The 18,398-nt window shown below is 37.1% G+C and overlaps 1 protein-coding gene across 1 annotated transcript; it reads left to right on the forward strand.

Moving 5' to 3' along the window:
• Positions 1-1,778: 1,778 nt before the first annotated feature.
• On the forward strand, positions 1,779-2,549 carry LOC141685626 (uncharacterized). The gene is made up of 2 exons (XM_074490720.1): positions 1,779-1,976; positions 2,262-2,549. Exons 1-2 carry the CDS (start codon positions 1,779-1,781, stop codon positions 2,547-2,549), a joined length of 486 nt encoding a protein of 161 aa, XP_074346821.1.
• Positions 2,550-18,398: the final 15,849 nt, after the last annotated feature.

Consider the following 18,398-nt stretch of genomic DNA (forward strand, 5'->3'; position numbering starts at 1 on the left):
AACTTCCTTAAATGCTTACATGCAAAGAGTATATGGATAGAGAATTGAAAATGATTAATATTAATGGCAAGATCTTTGAATTCTAAGTAGATTTTGGTGTTACATGTATGATAGATAGAGAGAGAGAGAGAGAGAGAGAGAGAGAGAGAGAGAGAGAGAGAGAGAGAGAGAGAGAGAGAGAGAGTTCGTGTGAGAGAGACAAGAAGAGAGGGAGAGAGCCGAGAGAGAGAGAGAGAGAGAGATAGAGATAGAGAGAGAGAGAGAGAGAGAGAGAGAGAGAGAGAGAGAGAGAGAGAGAGAGAGAGAGAGAGAGAGAGAGAGAGAGAGAGAGAGAGAGAGAGAGAGAGAGGGGAAGGAGAGAGGGGAGAGAGGGGAGAGAGGGAAAAGAAATGAGATGAGTGAAGTGGTGAGTGAAATGACAAGCTTTTAAATTTATTCTCCCATGTGCAAAGTTAGTGGATTTGGAATTTACCAATCCATCCTTCTCCTACTAGTAGCACAAAATGCATGCAAGGCTAGAGTGGTAATTTGGTTTGGAAGAAAAGAGTTAGTGGGGTGAAAAATGACACAACTACCCTTTTCTTATATTGTGAATGGAAATGCATGTAAGGGCAATTAGGTAATCTAATAACTATTAATCTAATTAATTACAAAGAATACATTTTATAAATAAAACCATAAAACTCTAAATTACAAGAGTGACATCATAAAATAGCTTAGAATTTTAGGAATTTAATAAAATCAAATTCGAAATTTATAAATAAAAATAATTTTAAAAACTATTTTTCTTAAAGAATAAAAATGCATTTATAACCTATATAAATAGCAATTAATGCACTTCTTATTTTCTAAAATTTCAAATAATATCATACAAGAATATAATCACATATTCATGCACCTTAACATAGATTCACATATCACGTATCATAATGAAATATACTTAATCATAAAATTTTCCTTTTTACTAATATTCATTCTTCGCGTAACGGGTCGCGTCCTGTGACGGCCCGACACTAAGCGTTTTCAACTACGCTTCACAATCATTCTCTTTATACCAGTTGACACGTCAAACTGGAATATAATATTTATTTAAATATTTATATTATCACATAATAACATATAATTCATATAATTCATATAATTACAATTTTACTCGTATAATTAATTCGCGAAAATTCCCAGTCGTTACACAAGCGTTGGCTGACTTCATATTTGAGTTTGATTATGAGGTAGATGAGAAGTCTATAGTGTTGGCAGAACCTTCCACGGAGGGGAATAACCCGGAAAAAGTAAGAGAAGAGTTCCCACACCCTGATTCTACATGTCGATGGGACTGTAAATAATAACGGAGCGGGAGTCGGAATTGTTCTGATTACGCCATAAGGGCACCACTTGATGAGTGCCATACACTTCAAGTTTTATGTCATAAACAATAACGCCGAATATGAGGCCTTAATCAATGGTTTGAAAATAGCTTTGGAAGTGGGAGTTGTAAATTTAATACCTCTGAGTGATTCGGAGCTGGTGGTAAATTAAGTTAATGGAGGGTTCCAAGCCCGAGGCCCCCCGAACTGAGTTATACATGAGGTGTGTGCAGCGCTTGCTTCAAAGATTTGGTAACGCCCGGCTGGAGGGTGTGCCAAGAGAATAGAATGGCAATGTAGATGCCTTGGAAAAAATGGGCTCGCAACGGACAGCTTGTTGCTCGGACAAATCCCCTTAGAGATTCTAAAATCCCAAGTATGCCAGAAATAAGTGTGTTTCAGATGTAAGAGGTCATGCAAGAGACTTGGATGACCCCGATTCATAACTATATTTGCACTGGAACTTTGCCGAAGGACAAGCTACAGGATCGACGCCTTAGCTATCATGCTGGGAGGTATGTTGAGTATGACGGGGTGCTGTATAAGAGAGGGTTTAATCCACCGCTTTTTCGATGTTTAGATCTCGAGGAAGGATATTGTGTTCTCAAGGAGGTACATGAAGGTATTTATGGCAATCACTCAGGGTGGTTTATTGACATTAAAAGTTCTTAAACAGGGATATCATTGGCCAACCATGAAATAAGATGATTTTAAGTTTGTTAGGGCGTGCGATCATTGCCAACGATTTTTTAATTATTTCAACACCCCAACAACATCCATAACTTCGTTGGCAAGTCCTTGGCCTTTCGCTATGTGGGGAATTAACCTTATTGGGGAACTTCCTAATGCCATGGGGGTGTGATGTATGCTGTTGTAGCTGTTGATTACTTTATAAAGTGGGCGGAAGCTATTCCATTGACCATGATCACGGCTAAGAAAATCAAAGATTTCATCTTCAACTCCATAGTCTGCATATTTGGTATTTCGCATAAGTTTATATCTGACAATGGGAAGCAATTTGACAACAAAGAATTAAAGAAGCTTTGCGAAGATTTACACATCAAGAAGGAATTCGCTGCACTCTATCATCCACAAAGTAATGGCCAGACGAAATCCATAAACAAGATCATTAAGTATACTCTAAAGGCCAAGTTGGAAGAAAAGAAAGGATATTGGCCAGAGTAACTTCCAATGGTTCTTTGGTCTTATAACACAACTCCAAGGTCAACTACTAGTGAGTTCCCTTTCATGCTAGCTTATGGGTATGAATCTATGATTCCTGTGGAAGTGGGGGCTGGATCATTACGAAGAGACTTGTTTGTGGAAGATCATAGGCTCCACTTGGATCTGTTGGATGAAACCAGAATGAATTCTCAGTTAAAGCTAGCTGCATATCAGCAGAGGTCATCGATCTTTTCTAGGATTCCTTATCACGCCACGTGATATTTCAACAAGAAGGTGAAATCCATGTCTTACAAGGTGGGAGATCTTGTTTTGATAAAGGTCATGCCAAATACAAAGATAACGCAGCATGGGGTATTTGGGGCTAATAGGGAAGGACCATACAAGGTTAAAGATATACTATGGAAAGGGACTTACATATTAGAAGATTTGGATGGCAACTTCATTACTGAGGCCTGGAATATAGAGCATCTGTGCAAGTATTATCAGTAGGGTATGGTTATGGCCCCCTCATTTCTATGATTGATTTTATGTAATAGACTAGTAGCAAATAAATTCCTCCCAGTCTAGGGGTAGTATATATGACTATGAACCTTAGAACTAGTCGAAGGGATAAAATCTTCAAATAATTTCCCCACAGAGCATAGTAGCCATGGTCCTGGTGTAATTTTCACACTAGAGCATATTATCAACAAAAGAAAAAGGTATTCAATTATATGTTTTCCAAGACACGCCAATAGAGCATTATATTGAAATGATAACTCAGGTGTACCCTAAAGGTTAAAATGCCTCAACAAAGTTTACCTAGAAGATGTACTTAAGCAAATTCATATAGGGAACACCCAGATAATGCTTAGCTTATAAAGTTTAAAAGTCAATATACATATAAATCAAGAGACATGTTTTAAATCTGTAGCAAAAGCAGCAAATAAAGTATTTGGGTTCGAATAAAGCAAATGATTTAAGATATGTCATGTCTAAACAGGTGCGTCCTCAACGTTATGACTTGGAAAATATTTCGATCCTTAAAAAGTATATGCATTTTAAGGCGCGCCCTGAGGGTGGAAGCGCCCTGCCAAAGTGCCTTAGAAAATTTTTAAAGGTTCTAGAATGGTTGGTAAAACTTCATAATTATAGATTAGGGCGTGCCCGAATCAAAGAAATACTTTGAATTTCTAGTAAAACTTTGTGCAAAGACAATATATAATAACTATTAAACTATATAAAACCATAGGGCGCGCAGATGGAAGTGCCCCATATATTGGTAACTTAGAAAAGTTTACTTACAGAAGTGATAAAGAACCAATGGCGCACCTCACAATTTTGGCGCGCCCTAAAGATAGAAGTACCTAACATACTTGACTTAGAAATTTTATAAAGAAGAAACAACTAGCAAGAATATTTATCAATTAAAACTAAAGCAGGGCAAAATAATTGAAGCATCCAAAATACATAGAATAGTATTGCTTAGTCTTACGAATTGCACAACATCAAAAGAGGGTTGGCACCTCAAGTATTAAGATGAGTTGGTTGAATAGAATTAAAAGTAGCTTAATCAGGGCACGCCCTGAGTATTATCACTTGGGGGAATTGATTCAAGAGGAATAGAAGGGTCAACCTCGGGCACGTCCTTAGGCGCGCCTTCTTCTTCTTCTAGCCCAAGCTCTATCCCCTTTTCTTTGATTTCTACATTCTTTCTAGAACTCCACCATATCCGCGACAGCCTCTTCGCCAAACTTCTCAAAAGAGTATTCAGGGTCGTTTGCCACGAACCCAACTCTGTAAAAGTGGAAACCACGAGCAAAGGCTTCATAAGTGATCTCCTTTTTCTCATCCAGCCAGCCATCCTTTGTTGTCCTTCAAGGTATTCTATCCTGATCTTGGCTTCTTCTAGTTCAGTATGAAGGAGTTCAACCTTTTTGTTGGCAATGTTAAGCTGGGAACTTAGGTTGTCTGTTTCCCCTTTGAGAAAAGAAATCTGAGAGTCCTTTGCCTCGATGTCCTTAGAGTGCAGAAGATCTTTGTCTTTGAGATTATTTTGGAGAATGTTATTATCTCCCTGCAGCCTTTCCAGGCGCGCCCTCTCTTCCAGAATCTTATCCACAACCTGTGTAGAATGAAACATAAGCTGGGAAGAAGCTTTAATTGAGGCTTTATTGGATTCTTCCAAACTCATTATCTTCCACCACTACTTCTTTATCAGTAACATAGATAGACCCAAGAGCGCCAAGGTAGCTAAGTGCTACAGAAGAAGAAACTGAAGGAGCGCCCTTTGTCCAAGGCCTCTTGGGCGCGCCCGCCCCTCTGTCAGATCTACCACAGTCCTTTTTGGAACAGGAACTGGCTGAGATAATGGGATGGGGGTTGGAGTAGGTGTCTGAGTTTTTAGAGCATCTTTCTTCTGCACCCGCAATTTGAGCTTGTCGCTAGGACGCACCCCAAATGACATGGGAATCTTTGGAGAAGCCATATATGTGCAAGAATTAAGAAAACATATTAGTACAGTAAGGAGAATAGGAACGTCTAAAGAAGGCGCACCCTCACTGCATAATCTTTAGATAGTTAACTTAAAAATGGAAAACAACAACTATGTACAAGAAAAGTAAATCATTATAACGTATAAACGATAAAGGACGCGACTAAAATATGGAGGCGCGCCTTAATGAAACACTTAATGTAAAAACATTCAAGAATGTTGGACATCACTATATTCTGATAACAAGTATAAAAAGGGCGCGCCCAATGGTGGGGGCGCGCCTGTTTAGATTACACTACATCAAACCTGTGGGAGTTTTTACTTAAATAGTACTGCCTTCCAAGTCTTCTTCCTCTTCTTCAACCTCTTCGTCACTGTCTACATCGATGACGCGAGAAACAGGGTTACCCTTCCTAAATTTAATGTATCTACACTTTGTCCCCACTTGATCAGATAGAATTCCTACTCGCATCAAGTTGGTTCTGGTAACCAATATTTTTATATTCCATTTTTCAGCAGCCACTCTAAGTAGGGCTTCTGCACGCTTTTTAAGCGCACCCTCAAGCTCTTTTACTACTGTTTTTGCTAACAAAATAAAGTTATGTAAATTAAGAATGTATGCAAAAAATAGAAAAAAGAAGGGGAAAGAGGTAGATAAGGCGCGCCCTTACTTGGAGAAGTGTTGAATTAGATTCTTATCCTTGGGACATCATATAAGTAGAAAAAATTCTCTTTTCAGCCCTTCTTGTGGCTAACTTTCCCAGAAGAAAATCCCTTATTGTTATGTTTCTTGTCCACCACCAGGTAATGGTATCAATGATCAGATTTCCTCAGGCTAAAAAAATAACTAACTTCTTCCATGTTCGGTAAGGGAAATCCCAAATCCATGTATAAGACATAAAAATCCAGGACAAATTTGTAGCTATTTGGAGATAATTGAAGGGGCGCCCGATCATATAACTCGATTATCTCCATAAGGAAAGGATGTAAGGGCGCGCCCCTCCCAGAGAAACCAATTTTGAGCTTATTACCATCCTGGGAATCCTAAAGTTTCTACCATAATTAAAGATGTGGGGGCACATCATGCTTAATGGGCGCACCCAAATTCCCTCCATGTTATAAGATTCCATTTGCCACTCTAATTGTTCATCTGAGCAGCTGGATGAAAGCCCAACACAAAATAGCTTTCCCTACTCTATCCTAAAGTGTTTCTTCACAACTTCAGTACACATCTCATATTTACTCCAATCAAAGTCCAATTCGCTATCAGAAACCTCCCAGTGAACGAATGGGACAAGCAAGGGTTTGGGAGAGTTTGAAAATTGGTAGGTGTCATCATAAAAAAAGTTCATTTCCTCTCTAAGAATAGGAGAGTCTTCATCAGGCACGCCCTTGGAATTAGGGGATGTAGGCGCACCCTGAGATTGTTGGGGAGACAAACTTGGAGAAATAGATTTGTATGAAACTTTTGAAGGACTAGCTCCCACATTCACTCCTATCTCTACTCCTCTGTATCTACCAGCATTCAGTTCTTCTAGCCAATCATCGGTCATTGTCTGCTGGAAGTGGTGATCTCTCTTTAGAAATTAGTTTCTTTTTTATTTTTCTCTGTGTTAAAGGAATATTATACAAAGAAGAACTATTTGAAGAGTCTTCCATAAGTTTGCCTTCGTGGGAGTATTGAATAAGGTGCGCCCCATGATCTAAGAATTCGGGAGTATGGTGAGCGTTTGGAAGCTATGGTTTGAAGTAAATGTTGGGAGGAGAATATATCCCAAGTTTAGTGATAAATTCCTTGAAGGGGTGGAAAGAAGAAGACGCGCCCTCGTCTTCCAGCTGTCAAAATAAAAGAAAAAATTTGTTGAGGAAGCGTCCAAAAAAAATAAGGAAGAGTGAATAACAGGGAACATGTGACAAAAAGAAGAAGTCGCGCCATATAAAGTATGGACGCGTCCCAATTAGCATAGTAAAGGCCAAAAATAAAGAGAGATGTGGTCAGATGGCGCGTCTAAATGGGACGGTGTGACTTATTTAAGGTAAAAAATCATATATATTCGGCCTAGTTTAAGAATCAGTTTCACGAGGATGTTAAAACAAAAGATGGTATGCCCTAACACAAGGTGGCTCGTCTTATGTTCAATGGTTATTTATAATTTTCAAGGAAAAAATCTCATCCCCCAATCTAGTCCCTTCAGGGCGTGTCCTATGTTTAGTCAAGGCGTAAATTACTCTACGACAATGGTTACAATTTCGCAAACACAAATTTGAATTTAAAATCTTAAAATTATGGATCTAAACTAGCATATACATGATATATACATATATACATACAAAATTATGAAGAACACATAGAGTGTGAAAAGAGAAAGACGAACAGTCACGATGAAATTACCCCAATAATACTTGATGAAACTGCAAAAAGAGGAGAGTGTCATGTACCTTTTTTTTGATAAAGAGATTAGCTGGATAAGATTATAGAAATGGTGAGGAAAAAAATGATTCTGAGCAGGTTGAGTTCCCATCGGTGTCAGCGATTTTAGAGAGAAAGTAAAAAGTAAAAAAAGGGGAGTCAGTAACTTGTATTTATAGCTGATAGTGACCTGTGACAACTGTCAATCACGTCGATCATGATTCCCGAGAATGAAAAAGTCGCTTTAAATTCAGAAGGCGCGCCCTATAAGGAAAAATGAATTCATACAAATTTCTTAACAAGCTCATGAAGGAAGACAAGAAATTCCAATCCCATTTTCAATAGCATAAGGAATTTTGGGGTAGTTGTTATGCCCAAAATTTGGTATAAACATCATTTAGGTCAAAAATGGGTCAATTGGATAAAATCAGGGCAAGCCCACTTCTTCCAAGCATATAGGGTACGCCCTCTATAAGGAACAGATTGGGGACGCCTTGACACCTTGAGGCGCGCCCACTAGGATTGTGCAACTGGATATTTTGGACCAAGAGAGTGTGTCCAATGCATAAAGGGCGTGCCCTCTGTTGGCATTTCTAAGAACAACCCTGACACACGAAAGTGTTAGGGCGCGCCCACTTGAAGTGAAAAGGCCATGAAGTTGATTTTAACATGTTACTTGGAAGAGTGCTTTGGATATTACATGGAGGAAGAAGACTATTATTACTAACATATTTTATGCAGATATTTTTTGAAGAACTCCTTCCTGTAATGCAACCACAGGAAGGCGGTGTCCGTGGTCAGAGACCTCTAGGGGTATGCCTGGACGGAAGGCCTCCTCCTGTAGTTAATGAGTGTCCTCATTGGGGTTGTGGGGTGAATTCTGGTGTGTGCTTTGGGAGCTCTTTCTATGTAGTCAACGGGTGTCTTCGTTGGGAGACTTTGGAGTATCCTGCACTTTGCACCCAAAAACTTGGGATCACTTGTCATGTAATCTGGTAGGGGCTCAAGGATTATAGTTGGGTACTTGAACAATTATTCATTAGATGAGTGGCTCAAGCTTGTAGAAGCTCTAAGAGAGACACAAATTATAGAGGAACTGGAAGTGCTTGTAGAGTTAAAGGACCTCATTAGAAAAGAAACAGGCTATGAGAAATTTTTATGATGAATGAATCTTTCAAGCTCAAGTAATCACTTAATGTATAAAAGTTGTACTTATGTCAATTTTTATGTAATGTTCTATTATTCATTGTAACTTGGGGTTAGTCTTGTTACCATGCATGAATTTGTGATAAGCAATCTTCTCACAAATTGGGGGAGATTGTTGTGCAACACATGCCTGTACTATAACAAGACTAAGTCAAATTGACAGCCCTAAGAATTAGTTGTATGATAATCTTAATTTGTATTTTGTATTGTATTTCTTGAGTCTGTAAAAATATAAAAGATTAGACTGGAGTATTTTTCTGTAAACAGTCTCAAGCCTAAGAATAAACTCTGGAAGAAGATCAAGAAGATCATGCCTCAGAGAAATTGTGAAGAAGCTTGGAGTTAAATAAATCTGTTTTGTGAAAAACATTCTAAGTCAAGATATCTTCAATTCACAGATCAAGTCATATAGAGAAGTCATTCGAGAACTCTAGAATGACTTATCAAGAAGTCCAAAATAGCTTTCAGAGAAGTCTCAGAGATATCGACAAGTCAAAATGAAGATGTGAAGATTGTAGATATCGACAAGTCAAGTTCTCATTAGAGATCTCAAAAATATCGATAAGTCAAAATACTTATAGAGATCTCAGAGATATCGACAAGTCATTTCTACATGCAGAAGTTTGGAGACCTCGACAAGCCAAGTTCACTAATAGAGAACTCAAAGACCTCGACAAGTCAAAACACTTATAGAGAATTAAGAGATCTCGATAAGCCATTATACTTATCGAGATGCCAGTTCTCTATAGAACAAACTGGAGATCTGGATATGAAGCTCAAGTACATAATGCAGACAAGTTAAATATCCAAGATTATCAATCAACAAACGATCTAATCAGTTATATTTAAAAGTCTACAAAAGCAGCTTGAAGAGTACAAGATCAAAGGCCAAGATTAATTAATAAAGGAAAGTCATAGATTTACACGATTTGCAAAGATACACTAAACCAGAAATGGAAAGATTTAGAGATAACTTAAAGTAGGGTTTAGTACAATCTATGTCATATTGTGTAAACCTATGTTTACTAATCTATAAAGTTAATATTGATCCTTTGCTTTTAATTGTATCAAACAGATCTAGAATTTCTAGTAACTCTCTCAAGGAAGAAGCTGAGTTCTTTACTTACAAAGAACCCATAATATGTAGAAAAACATTAGCTTAATTTTAATACAAAATTAAGTGAGTTTTGAAATATTGTGTGCACTGTTTATTTTCAGTTAACATAATATTGCCGCATTTCTTATCTATTTTGTTAACTAAACAATTAACTTTGAAAAAGCCTTAAAAATAACCAAAACACATTCACCCCCTGTGTTGTATTCATAACCTAACAAGTGGTATCAGAGCTAAAATCTGAAAGCAAACAGATTAAAGATCTTGGAAGAATGAATACACAGAAGATTAGAAGTATCAAAATTCCTTCCTTTGATAAATCTAACTACATATTATGGAAAAAGAAAATGACGCTGTTTATAAGGATGGCCAACCCATTATATGTTCAAATTCTCAAGAGTGGTCCTTTCACCCCCATGGAAAGAGTTGAGGAATCTACAGATTGAGACATGGTCATTCCAGCTCATTATGCTCCTAAAGATCCCTCACAGTATACTAAACCTGAAAAGGAGAAAGTCTCACTGGATAGTGGCTTACAACTAATTTTGATAGTCACTTGACAATGTAATGTATAATAACATTATCAATTGTGGCATAGCTAAACAGTTCTGGGAGAAGATAGAAATTCTTTGTGAAGGAACAGAGGAAGTTAGGTCAAACCAAAGGAGAATTTTAGTATCTCGGTATGAGGGTTTCATGGCTAAACCTAAAGAAAGTATAAATGATGTCTTTGAGAGATTCAACAAGCTGATTAATGATTTGCAACTTCATGACAAATACTATGAAGCTGAGGAGGTTAACTTGAAATTTTTTCTCACCCTTCCTGACCATTTAGAACAGAAGATCTCAGCTATACGAGAAGGGAGAGACTTGAGCCGAATGACACTGGAGGTGTTATATGGTATCTTGAAAACCTATAAACTGGAAATGATCAAAAGAAAATCTTTAGGAGCTGGTCAAGGGCACATTATTGATGGATCAAGTGCTCTAGTGGTTAATGACAACCAGTCATATGATGATGAACTGGAAATCAAGACTCCAGGTGTCTCAAGCAATGAGCAAAAGAACAAGGAACCACCGAAACAAGTTATTCTTAAACTTGAGGAGGATGAATTCTATACCTTGGATGAACTGGATGAGCTAGATTAGTCCATGGCTTACTTAGCAAGGAAATTCTCTAACATTAGATTAAAGAAGCCAAAGTTCTTTAAAAACAAGGGACAGACATTCAACAAGGACAGTAATTGGAAGACAAAGACACAATATAATTCTGGAAACAAAAATGGCTACAAAACAGGATCTGTTGATAGATCAAAAATTAGGTGCTTTAATTGTGATAAATTGGGCCGTTTTCCTACAGAATGCAGGAAGCCAAAGAAGGAAAAAAGGACAAGGCTTATCTTGAATTGGAAGAAAATTATGAAGCTCTTCTAAGAAAGTAACAAGAGAAAGCTTATATTACAGAAGGAAAGAGTTGGGATGATTCTGATAATGATGATGATGAAAAAGTAGGAAACTATGCACTCATGACCTTGGAGAAAGGAGAGTCATCCTCATCAAAAATAAAGGTACCAACTCTCGCCACCATTGATTTAAATGAAAGTCAATATAAGGAAACTGTTGAAAAGATGAGCATAGAAATGTTCCATACTAGCATGGTAGCAGCTACTGAGGAGGTCAGTAGGCTATCAAAATCTAATGAGCAGTTTGAGAGTGAAAAATAAAAGTTTGATCTACTGCTTGTGGAGCTTGAAATAGTCAGGAAATAAAATGAGTATCTAAAGAACAAGCTCAAGTGTGCTACTGAGATAGAAGTTGTGTTGAGGGAGAAGCTAGAAAAGAATGAAGTAAAATTGAAATCATTCAGAAATGCATCTCAGTTGGTCAATACCATGAGAAGAACAAGCCATGTGCTAACATAGCTATTGGCTTGGATTATGATGCATTGAACAACAACAAAAAAGTTGAAGGTGATAAGGGAAAAGCAACTGAAAGTGAAGATGTTCCAACTATGCTCAGAAAGGTTAGTTCACCTATATTCAAAGTATGTGAAGTAAATTTCAGTGAAGATGAGTTGATCATAAAGCAAGAAATTATTGATGAAGAAAATGAAAGAAAAAATACGGAAAAACTCCAACTTCCAAAGCTGAGAAGAAGCTCATGGTTGATCGAACTTCCAAAAATCCAATCAAGGAAGTTAAAACTGAAGATCAAGAAAGAAGAAGAAAAATGGAAATGGAAAGATGGGGATAAACAAAAGCAACAACTTTGCATTTATTGTTGATGCTCCTAGAAAATAATGTCAGAAATGTGGCTCTACAAATCATCTAACTCACCTTTGTAAAAAGGTTGTTAGTGAGCCAAGATTGGGAGCATGCAAGTATGGTGAAGCAAAGACTGAAGATCCCTATTCATCTGTGATAAGTTTAATTGCATTCCTTGCAACATGAAAGTAATGACAAGTTACCATAAGCTGAGAGTAGACCTCAAGGAAATCAACATTGAGTCTGCAGCCAAAAAGGAACATGCAAATCAAGCAATGAACATCATTCTTTCTGAATCAACTCATTCTAATTCTACACATTTTGTTAACAAGAAGAAAGTACCCAACACTGCTTGGGTAGCTAAAAACACTAAATCCTCATTGTGTTCAGGGCAAAATGAAGAAAGTCATATGGATCATAGATAATGGATGCTCAAGACATATGACAGGTGATATGGCCCTGCTATCACAGTTTGAGGAGATGGCTGGCCCATTAGTGACTTTTGGAGACAACAACAAAGGTTTCACAATGGGATATGGCAAATTAATTTCTAGAAATATTGTAATTAAAGATGTAGCATTAGTTGCTGGTTTGGAAGTAAATCTCCTAAGTGTTAGTCAGTTCACAGATAGAGGATTCAATGTCAAATTTGACAAAGGAGAATACTTGATCATCAACAAAAAGACTAATGAATTTGCTCTAAAAGGAGTAAAAAAAAGAAGCTTATTTGTTGCAAACTTGAACTCAGCAAATGAGGATGGAATTTGTTGCTTCTACACCAAGGCATCTGAAGAACAAAGCAAGTTGTGGCATAAAAAGCTCTCTCACTTGAATTATAAAACAGTCAACACTCTAGTCAAAAAGGAGTTAGTGAGAGACATGCCAAATCTGGAGTTTGCTCAAAATGAAGTATGTGAAGCTTGTCAAAAGGGAAAAATGAAGAAATCAAGTCACAAGAATAAAAGTGTGAATTCTATAAGTGCACCTTTGCAACTTATTCACATGGACTTATTTGGACCAGTTAATGTATTATCAATTTCAATAAAGAAATATGCATTTGTGATGGTGGATGACTACTCAAGATACACATGGGTAGAATTTATGCATTCGAAAGATGAAACTCCACACATCATAATTGAACACATCAAGAAGATTGAGAAGAAGGCTGAAGATCAGAATTGTGTGAAAAGATTGAGGAGTGATAATGGCACCGAATTCAGAAATGCAACTTTAACTGAATTATGCAAAGATAAGAGGATTGTTCAAGAATTCTGAGCAGCTAGGACACCTCAACAAAATGGTGTTGTGGAAAGGAAAAATAGAACATTAGTGGAGGCTACTGGAACAACGATGCAAGATGCCAAATTGCCAACAAGTTTTTGGGAAGAAGTTGTCAATATTGCATGCTACACTCAAAACAGATATCTCATTAACAAAAATCTTGGCAAATCACCCTACTCAATCTTATCTAAAAGAAAGCCTACTGTGAATCATCTTCATGTGTTTAGAAGCAAGTGCTATGTTTTAAAAGACAACTCTGAATATGTGGAAAATTTTGACTCTAAAGTTTTTGAAGCATTTTTTCTGGGATATTCATTGGAGAGAACTGCCTACAAGGTCTATGTGCTTGAATAAAAGAAAATTATGGAAAGCACAGATGTAACTTTTGATGATGACAAGTGTCCAGGCTTGGAATGCCTTGATAAAAATGAAGCTGAGGCCTTAAAATTTGAAAATCTCAACATTGATAATGATCCTGAGGATAAAGCTGAAGTCAATACAAATCACAGAATAGATGAAGAGTCAACTGAATAAGTGAATCATGAGAATGGAAGCTCATCTCAAACACCTGAATTTGATAGCACAAACTCAGTGGGGGAAAGAGAAGAAGGTTCTGCAAGTCATGCCTATGATGAAGAAAATACAGAAAACTCAAGTCAACAAACTCATACCAAAATGGGATATGAGTCACACAAGAGAAGTAATTATTGTTGATTTTAATGTTGGAGTAAGGACTAAAAGTGCAACTGCAAATGAATGTCTTCATGCATGTTTTCTTTTACAAGTTGAGCCTAAGAAAACTGAAAAAGCCCTACGTGATCCTGATTGGATATCTGCTATGCAAGAAGAACTAAATCAGTTTAAAAGAAACAAAGTTTGGAAATTAGTTCCTGCACCAAAGAACAGAAGTGTAATTGGAATAAAGTGGGTGTACAGGAATAAATTGGATGAAAATGGAATTGTCACTATAAACAAAGCAAGGTTGGTTGCAAAAGGCTACTCACAGGAGGAGGGAATTTACTATGATGAAACTTTTGCTCCAGTTACAAGACTTAAAGAAATAAGGATATTTTTTGCATTTATTGCACATTCAAATTTCAAGGTATATCAAATGGATGTGAAGAGTGCATTCCTTAATGGTGAGTTGGAAGAAGAAGTTTATGTGCAACAGCCACCTGGCTTTGAAGATGCAGAATTTCCAGATTTTTTGTACAAGCTACTCAAGGCTCTCTATAGACTAAAGCAAGCATCTAGAGCTTGGTATGACACACTGTCAGAATTTTTGCTCAAACATGGATTCACTAGAGGTACAATTGACAAGACTCTCTTCTACAAGCAGCATGGTGATGATATGATCCTAGTTCAAATTTATGTGGATGATATCATTTTTAGTTCTACTAATGAAAATCAATGTCAAAGATTCTCAAAGCTTATACAGAGTGAATATGAAATGAGTATGATGGAAGAACTAAGTTACTTTCTTAGACTTCAAGTCAGTCAAAGAAGTGATGGGATCTTCATCGACCAAACTAAGTATGTCAAGGATTTATTGAAGAAGTTTGGCATGGTTGACTGTTCACCTGCATCTACACCCATGTCTACAGCTACTAAGTTGGATGAAGATAAGAAAGGAAAAAATGTGGACATCTCAGGTTATAGAGGCGTGATTGAATCTTTGTTGTATTAAATTGCTAATAGACCAGACATTATGTTTGGAACATGTTTGTGTGCAAGATTTCAAGCCAATCCAAAGGAATCACATTTGATGGATGTGAAGAGAATTTTCAGATACTTAAAAGAGACTCCAAACTTGAGATTATGGTATCCTAACGGAACAGGCTTTGAAGCTGTTGGATACACAGATGCAGATTTTGTTGGATGCAAGGTAGACAGAAAGAGCACTAGTGGAAGCTGTCAGTTTCTTGGACAAAAACGTGTATCCTGGTATAGCAAGAAACAACAATCTGTGTCAACTTCCACAGCTGAGGCTGAATACATAACTGTTGGAAGTTGCTGTGCTCAAGTGCTTTGGATTAGAAATCAGCTAATGGATTATGGTCTAGTGTTACACAAAATTCTAATTATGTGTGACAAAACTAGTGCTATATCTATTATGGCTAATCCAGTTAATCATTCTAGAACAAAGCACATTGATGTAAGGTACCATTTTATTAGAGAACATGCTACAAATGGTACCATTGAGCTTATTTTTGTTCCAACGGAAAAACAATTAGCTGACATTTTTACTAAACCTTTGGATGAAGCTACTTTCACTAGGCTTGTAGGTGAAATTAGTATGCTTAATTCTTTATCCCAAAGGAAAGAATTCAACTAATGTTTTGCAGGAGATTAATTTCTAGTAAATTAAAATTAATTTGATTTAATTGTAAATTAACTGGAATATGAGTTATTAATATTTCAAAAATCTTTGTATATTTATTTTTCAAAATTCAAAATTTAGCTTGGAATTTTTCATTTCTAAGAAAATTATCTAAGTGTTGATTTACATTTTTAATATGTGAAATTAGCACAAGACAGAGTCAAAAAGAACAAAAGTATATAGAGAACTGAGTTCTCGATAAGTCTAATTGACTTCTCGACAAGCCCTCTTAAGACTTGTCGAGTGAGCTCTTGATAAGTCATTTTTCTGACTTCTCGAAGGACTTCTCGACAAGCTTTATTATGACTTGTCGATAAGTCATTGTAGAGTTCTCTATAAGTGTTAACTCACAGAGTTCTCTACAAGTATAATTTTAGACTTATCAATAACTTAGGACTGAAATAATTTAATTTTATAAATTATTTTGGTAAAATACTTTTGACAAAATTAGTCTGATTTTATTTTGATTTTTTAAATAAAAATTGAAAACAATTCAGTCCATTCTGGACAAACTGGGTATTTATTTGACATATCGACAAGTCATTTTCTAGTTCTCGATAGGAGTCAAGAAAATGACATCTCGATATGTATCTATTCTCTCAATATGAATTCTCGATAATCAAATTCCAAACGTCCATTTTTAGTTCTCAATAAGTCATTTACCTTTTACTATAAATACCCAGACATCTCGACATACACCTCTTTACGCCTTCGAGATCTCAAAATGACCTAATTTTTCCAATTCTCAACCGCTCTCTCTCGTTTCAAACTCTTTCTCTCTACTTTTTCTTACCCACTCAAATTCAAACTATTTCAATGGCATCAAATACAGTTACACCTTTTATCCCAAAGGAGGGCACCAATTACCTTGCTTTTACCGATGCAAATCAGGCTCCTGATGTCTTCAAAAGTTTTGTGAAGTTTCTTTCTGAAACTTATATTGCAGGTGCTTTGACAGCAAATCCTGTTCTGTACTTGGATGTTCTGGGGGATTTTTGGAACACAGTTGTGGTAAGAACTATGGTGCATGAGAACCAGGCTGTATCTATAGTGGTTAATTTCTCCATTAGAGGCCAGCAAGTGGAACTTTCTGAAGAAGATGTCAATGAAGCTTTGGGCATCCCAACTGCAAAAATGGTGGAGGTTTTAACACATGATGAGCTAGCTGAGTTCGTGGACTTCATCAATTACAGTGAAAAATGTCAACTTGGTTAGCCTGAACAAGAAGTTTCTCAGGAGAGAATGGCCTTTCTTGTTTGACTCTATTGTGAGGGCATTCACATGCAGAAAGACAGGGTATGACAACATCTCTAGTGTTGTCCAAAAGCTGGTGTTTTCAATGGCCCACAACAGACACCTCAACGTAGGTCATCTTATCATGGAGGAGCTAAGCACCAGGATCATAATGCCTTTGACAACAAGTGGTAAAAAAAATTTCCTTCCTAGATTTATAATGTCTGCTTTAAATCATAAAGTGCATGACATTTATATGCTTAATGGTATATATAGGACTAAAATAGGCAACTGTAAGCAAGTGTCCAAAGTTCTATTTGGTTCACTAACTACTAAAAAAGGTACCTGTAAGTCTTAAACTCACTCCATTTATGATTGAGAGATTTAAGATTTACCTTTACCTTATGCCTGACATGAGATCCAATAGTGAACCTAGTACAACTATGGCTCATGTATCTGTGGAGGTACAAACACGGGACAACCAATAGGGGCCTTCCCAAGCTGAGACCATTCCTTCTGTACCAATAGAAGCTAGGAAGCCAACCACTTCATCCTCTCAAAAGGGTGAAGTGAGTAAAAAGAAGAGAAAATAGGCACCGTTAAAAGTAGATAATGAGAGTGGTGAGGACCAAACAGAAAAAGAGTCACCCTGAGTCAGAAAAACAAAGAAGGTAAAACAAACTGAGTTGACAACTCAAGCCACCTTTGCACCCTCCTAACAGGATGCAGTTGTAAAACATGGACTTAAAAGGACTCTAGAGGCATCCTCTCAACAGGGTGTCTCTATTGAACAAAGCATTCACCCTAATGCACCATGTATAGAGTCTACACCATCACTTGAACAAATTCAAGTGTATGAAAGGAGAAATAAGGAAGGAACAAATAAAGAGAGCACATCTCTTGAAGCTCCCTCATTCACTCAGGGGGAGCTACCAAAACTCAACTCTGAAATACAAATTCTAATCTCTCAAATTTATTCTTTATATAATCAAACTCTTGAATCTGATTCTCAAGAGTTGCCAACTTCAAGTGACATGTTCAAGAAACTATGCTCACCACCCAGGAACCACATTTATTTGGTAAGAGGCTACAAGCTGGGGTAGACCTTGATGACACCAACACACACACGGAGTTTTCATCAGTTTTTACTGAAGACCAAGTGGTAGTTATAAATGCACCTTCATGTGCAAATCAACATTCACAGGTTGTAAGGTTTGAGGGTAGTACTCCTGAGGGGGAGCTATCTAAATCATCTCCAATTCAATTGGAGGTTCCTCTTATGGGAACAACTCCCCTCAAAACCCTGGATGAGATTGCACTCACAATTGAAGCTACGAGTTCAATTTCCAATGATCCTGCTATAGGGGAGGCAAGTACATCGCTTTCATGTGACAGTGTTTTGAAAGAAACACAAGGGTTTGAGACTAGAGTACATGACATTAACCTAGTTAACTCCCCTCCAATTCAAATTGTTATGGATCAAAAACT

The sequence above is a fragment of the Apium graveolens genome, chromosome 9, assembly GCF_009905375.1.
Source record: "Apium graveolens cultivar Ventura chromosome 9, ASM990537v1, whole genome shotgun sequence".
Lineage (NCBI taxonomy): Eukaryota > Viridiplantae > Streptophyta > Magnoliopsida > Apiales > Apiaceae > Apium > Apium graveolens.

Coding starts and splice junctions, on each gene's coding strand:
- LOC141685626 (XM_074490720.1), top strand. CDS start 1,779: ATGCAAGAGACTTGGATGACCCCGATTCATAACTATATTTGCACTGGA. Junction 1,977..2,261: donor GATATTGTGTTCTCAAGGAG/GTACATGAAGGT, acceptor TACTTTATAAAG/TGGGCGGAAGCTATTCCATT.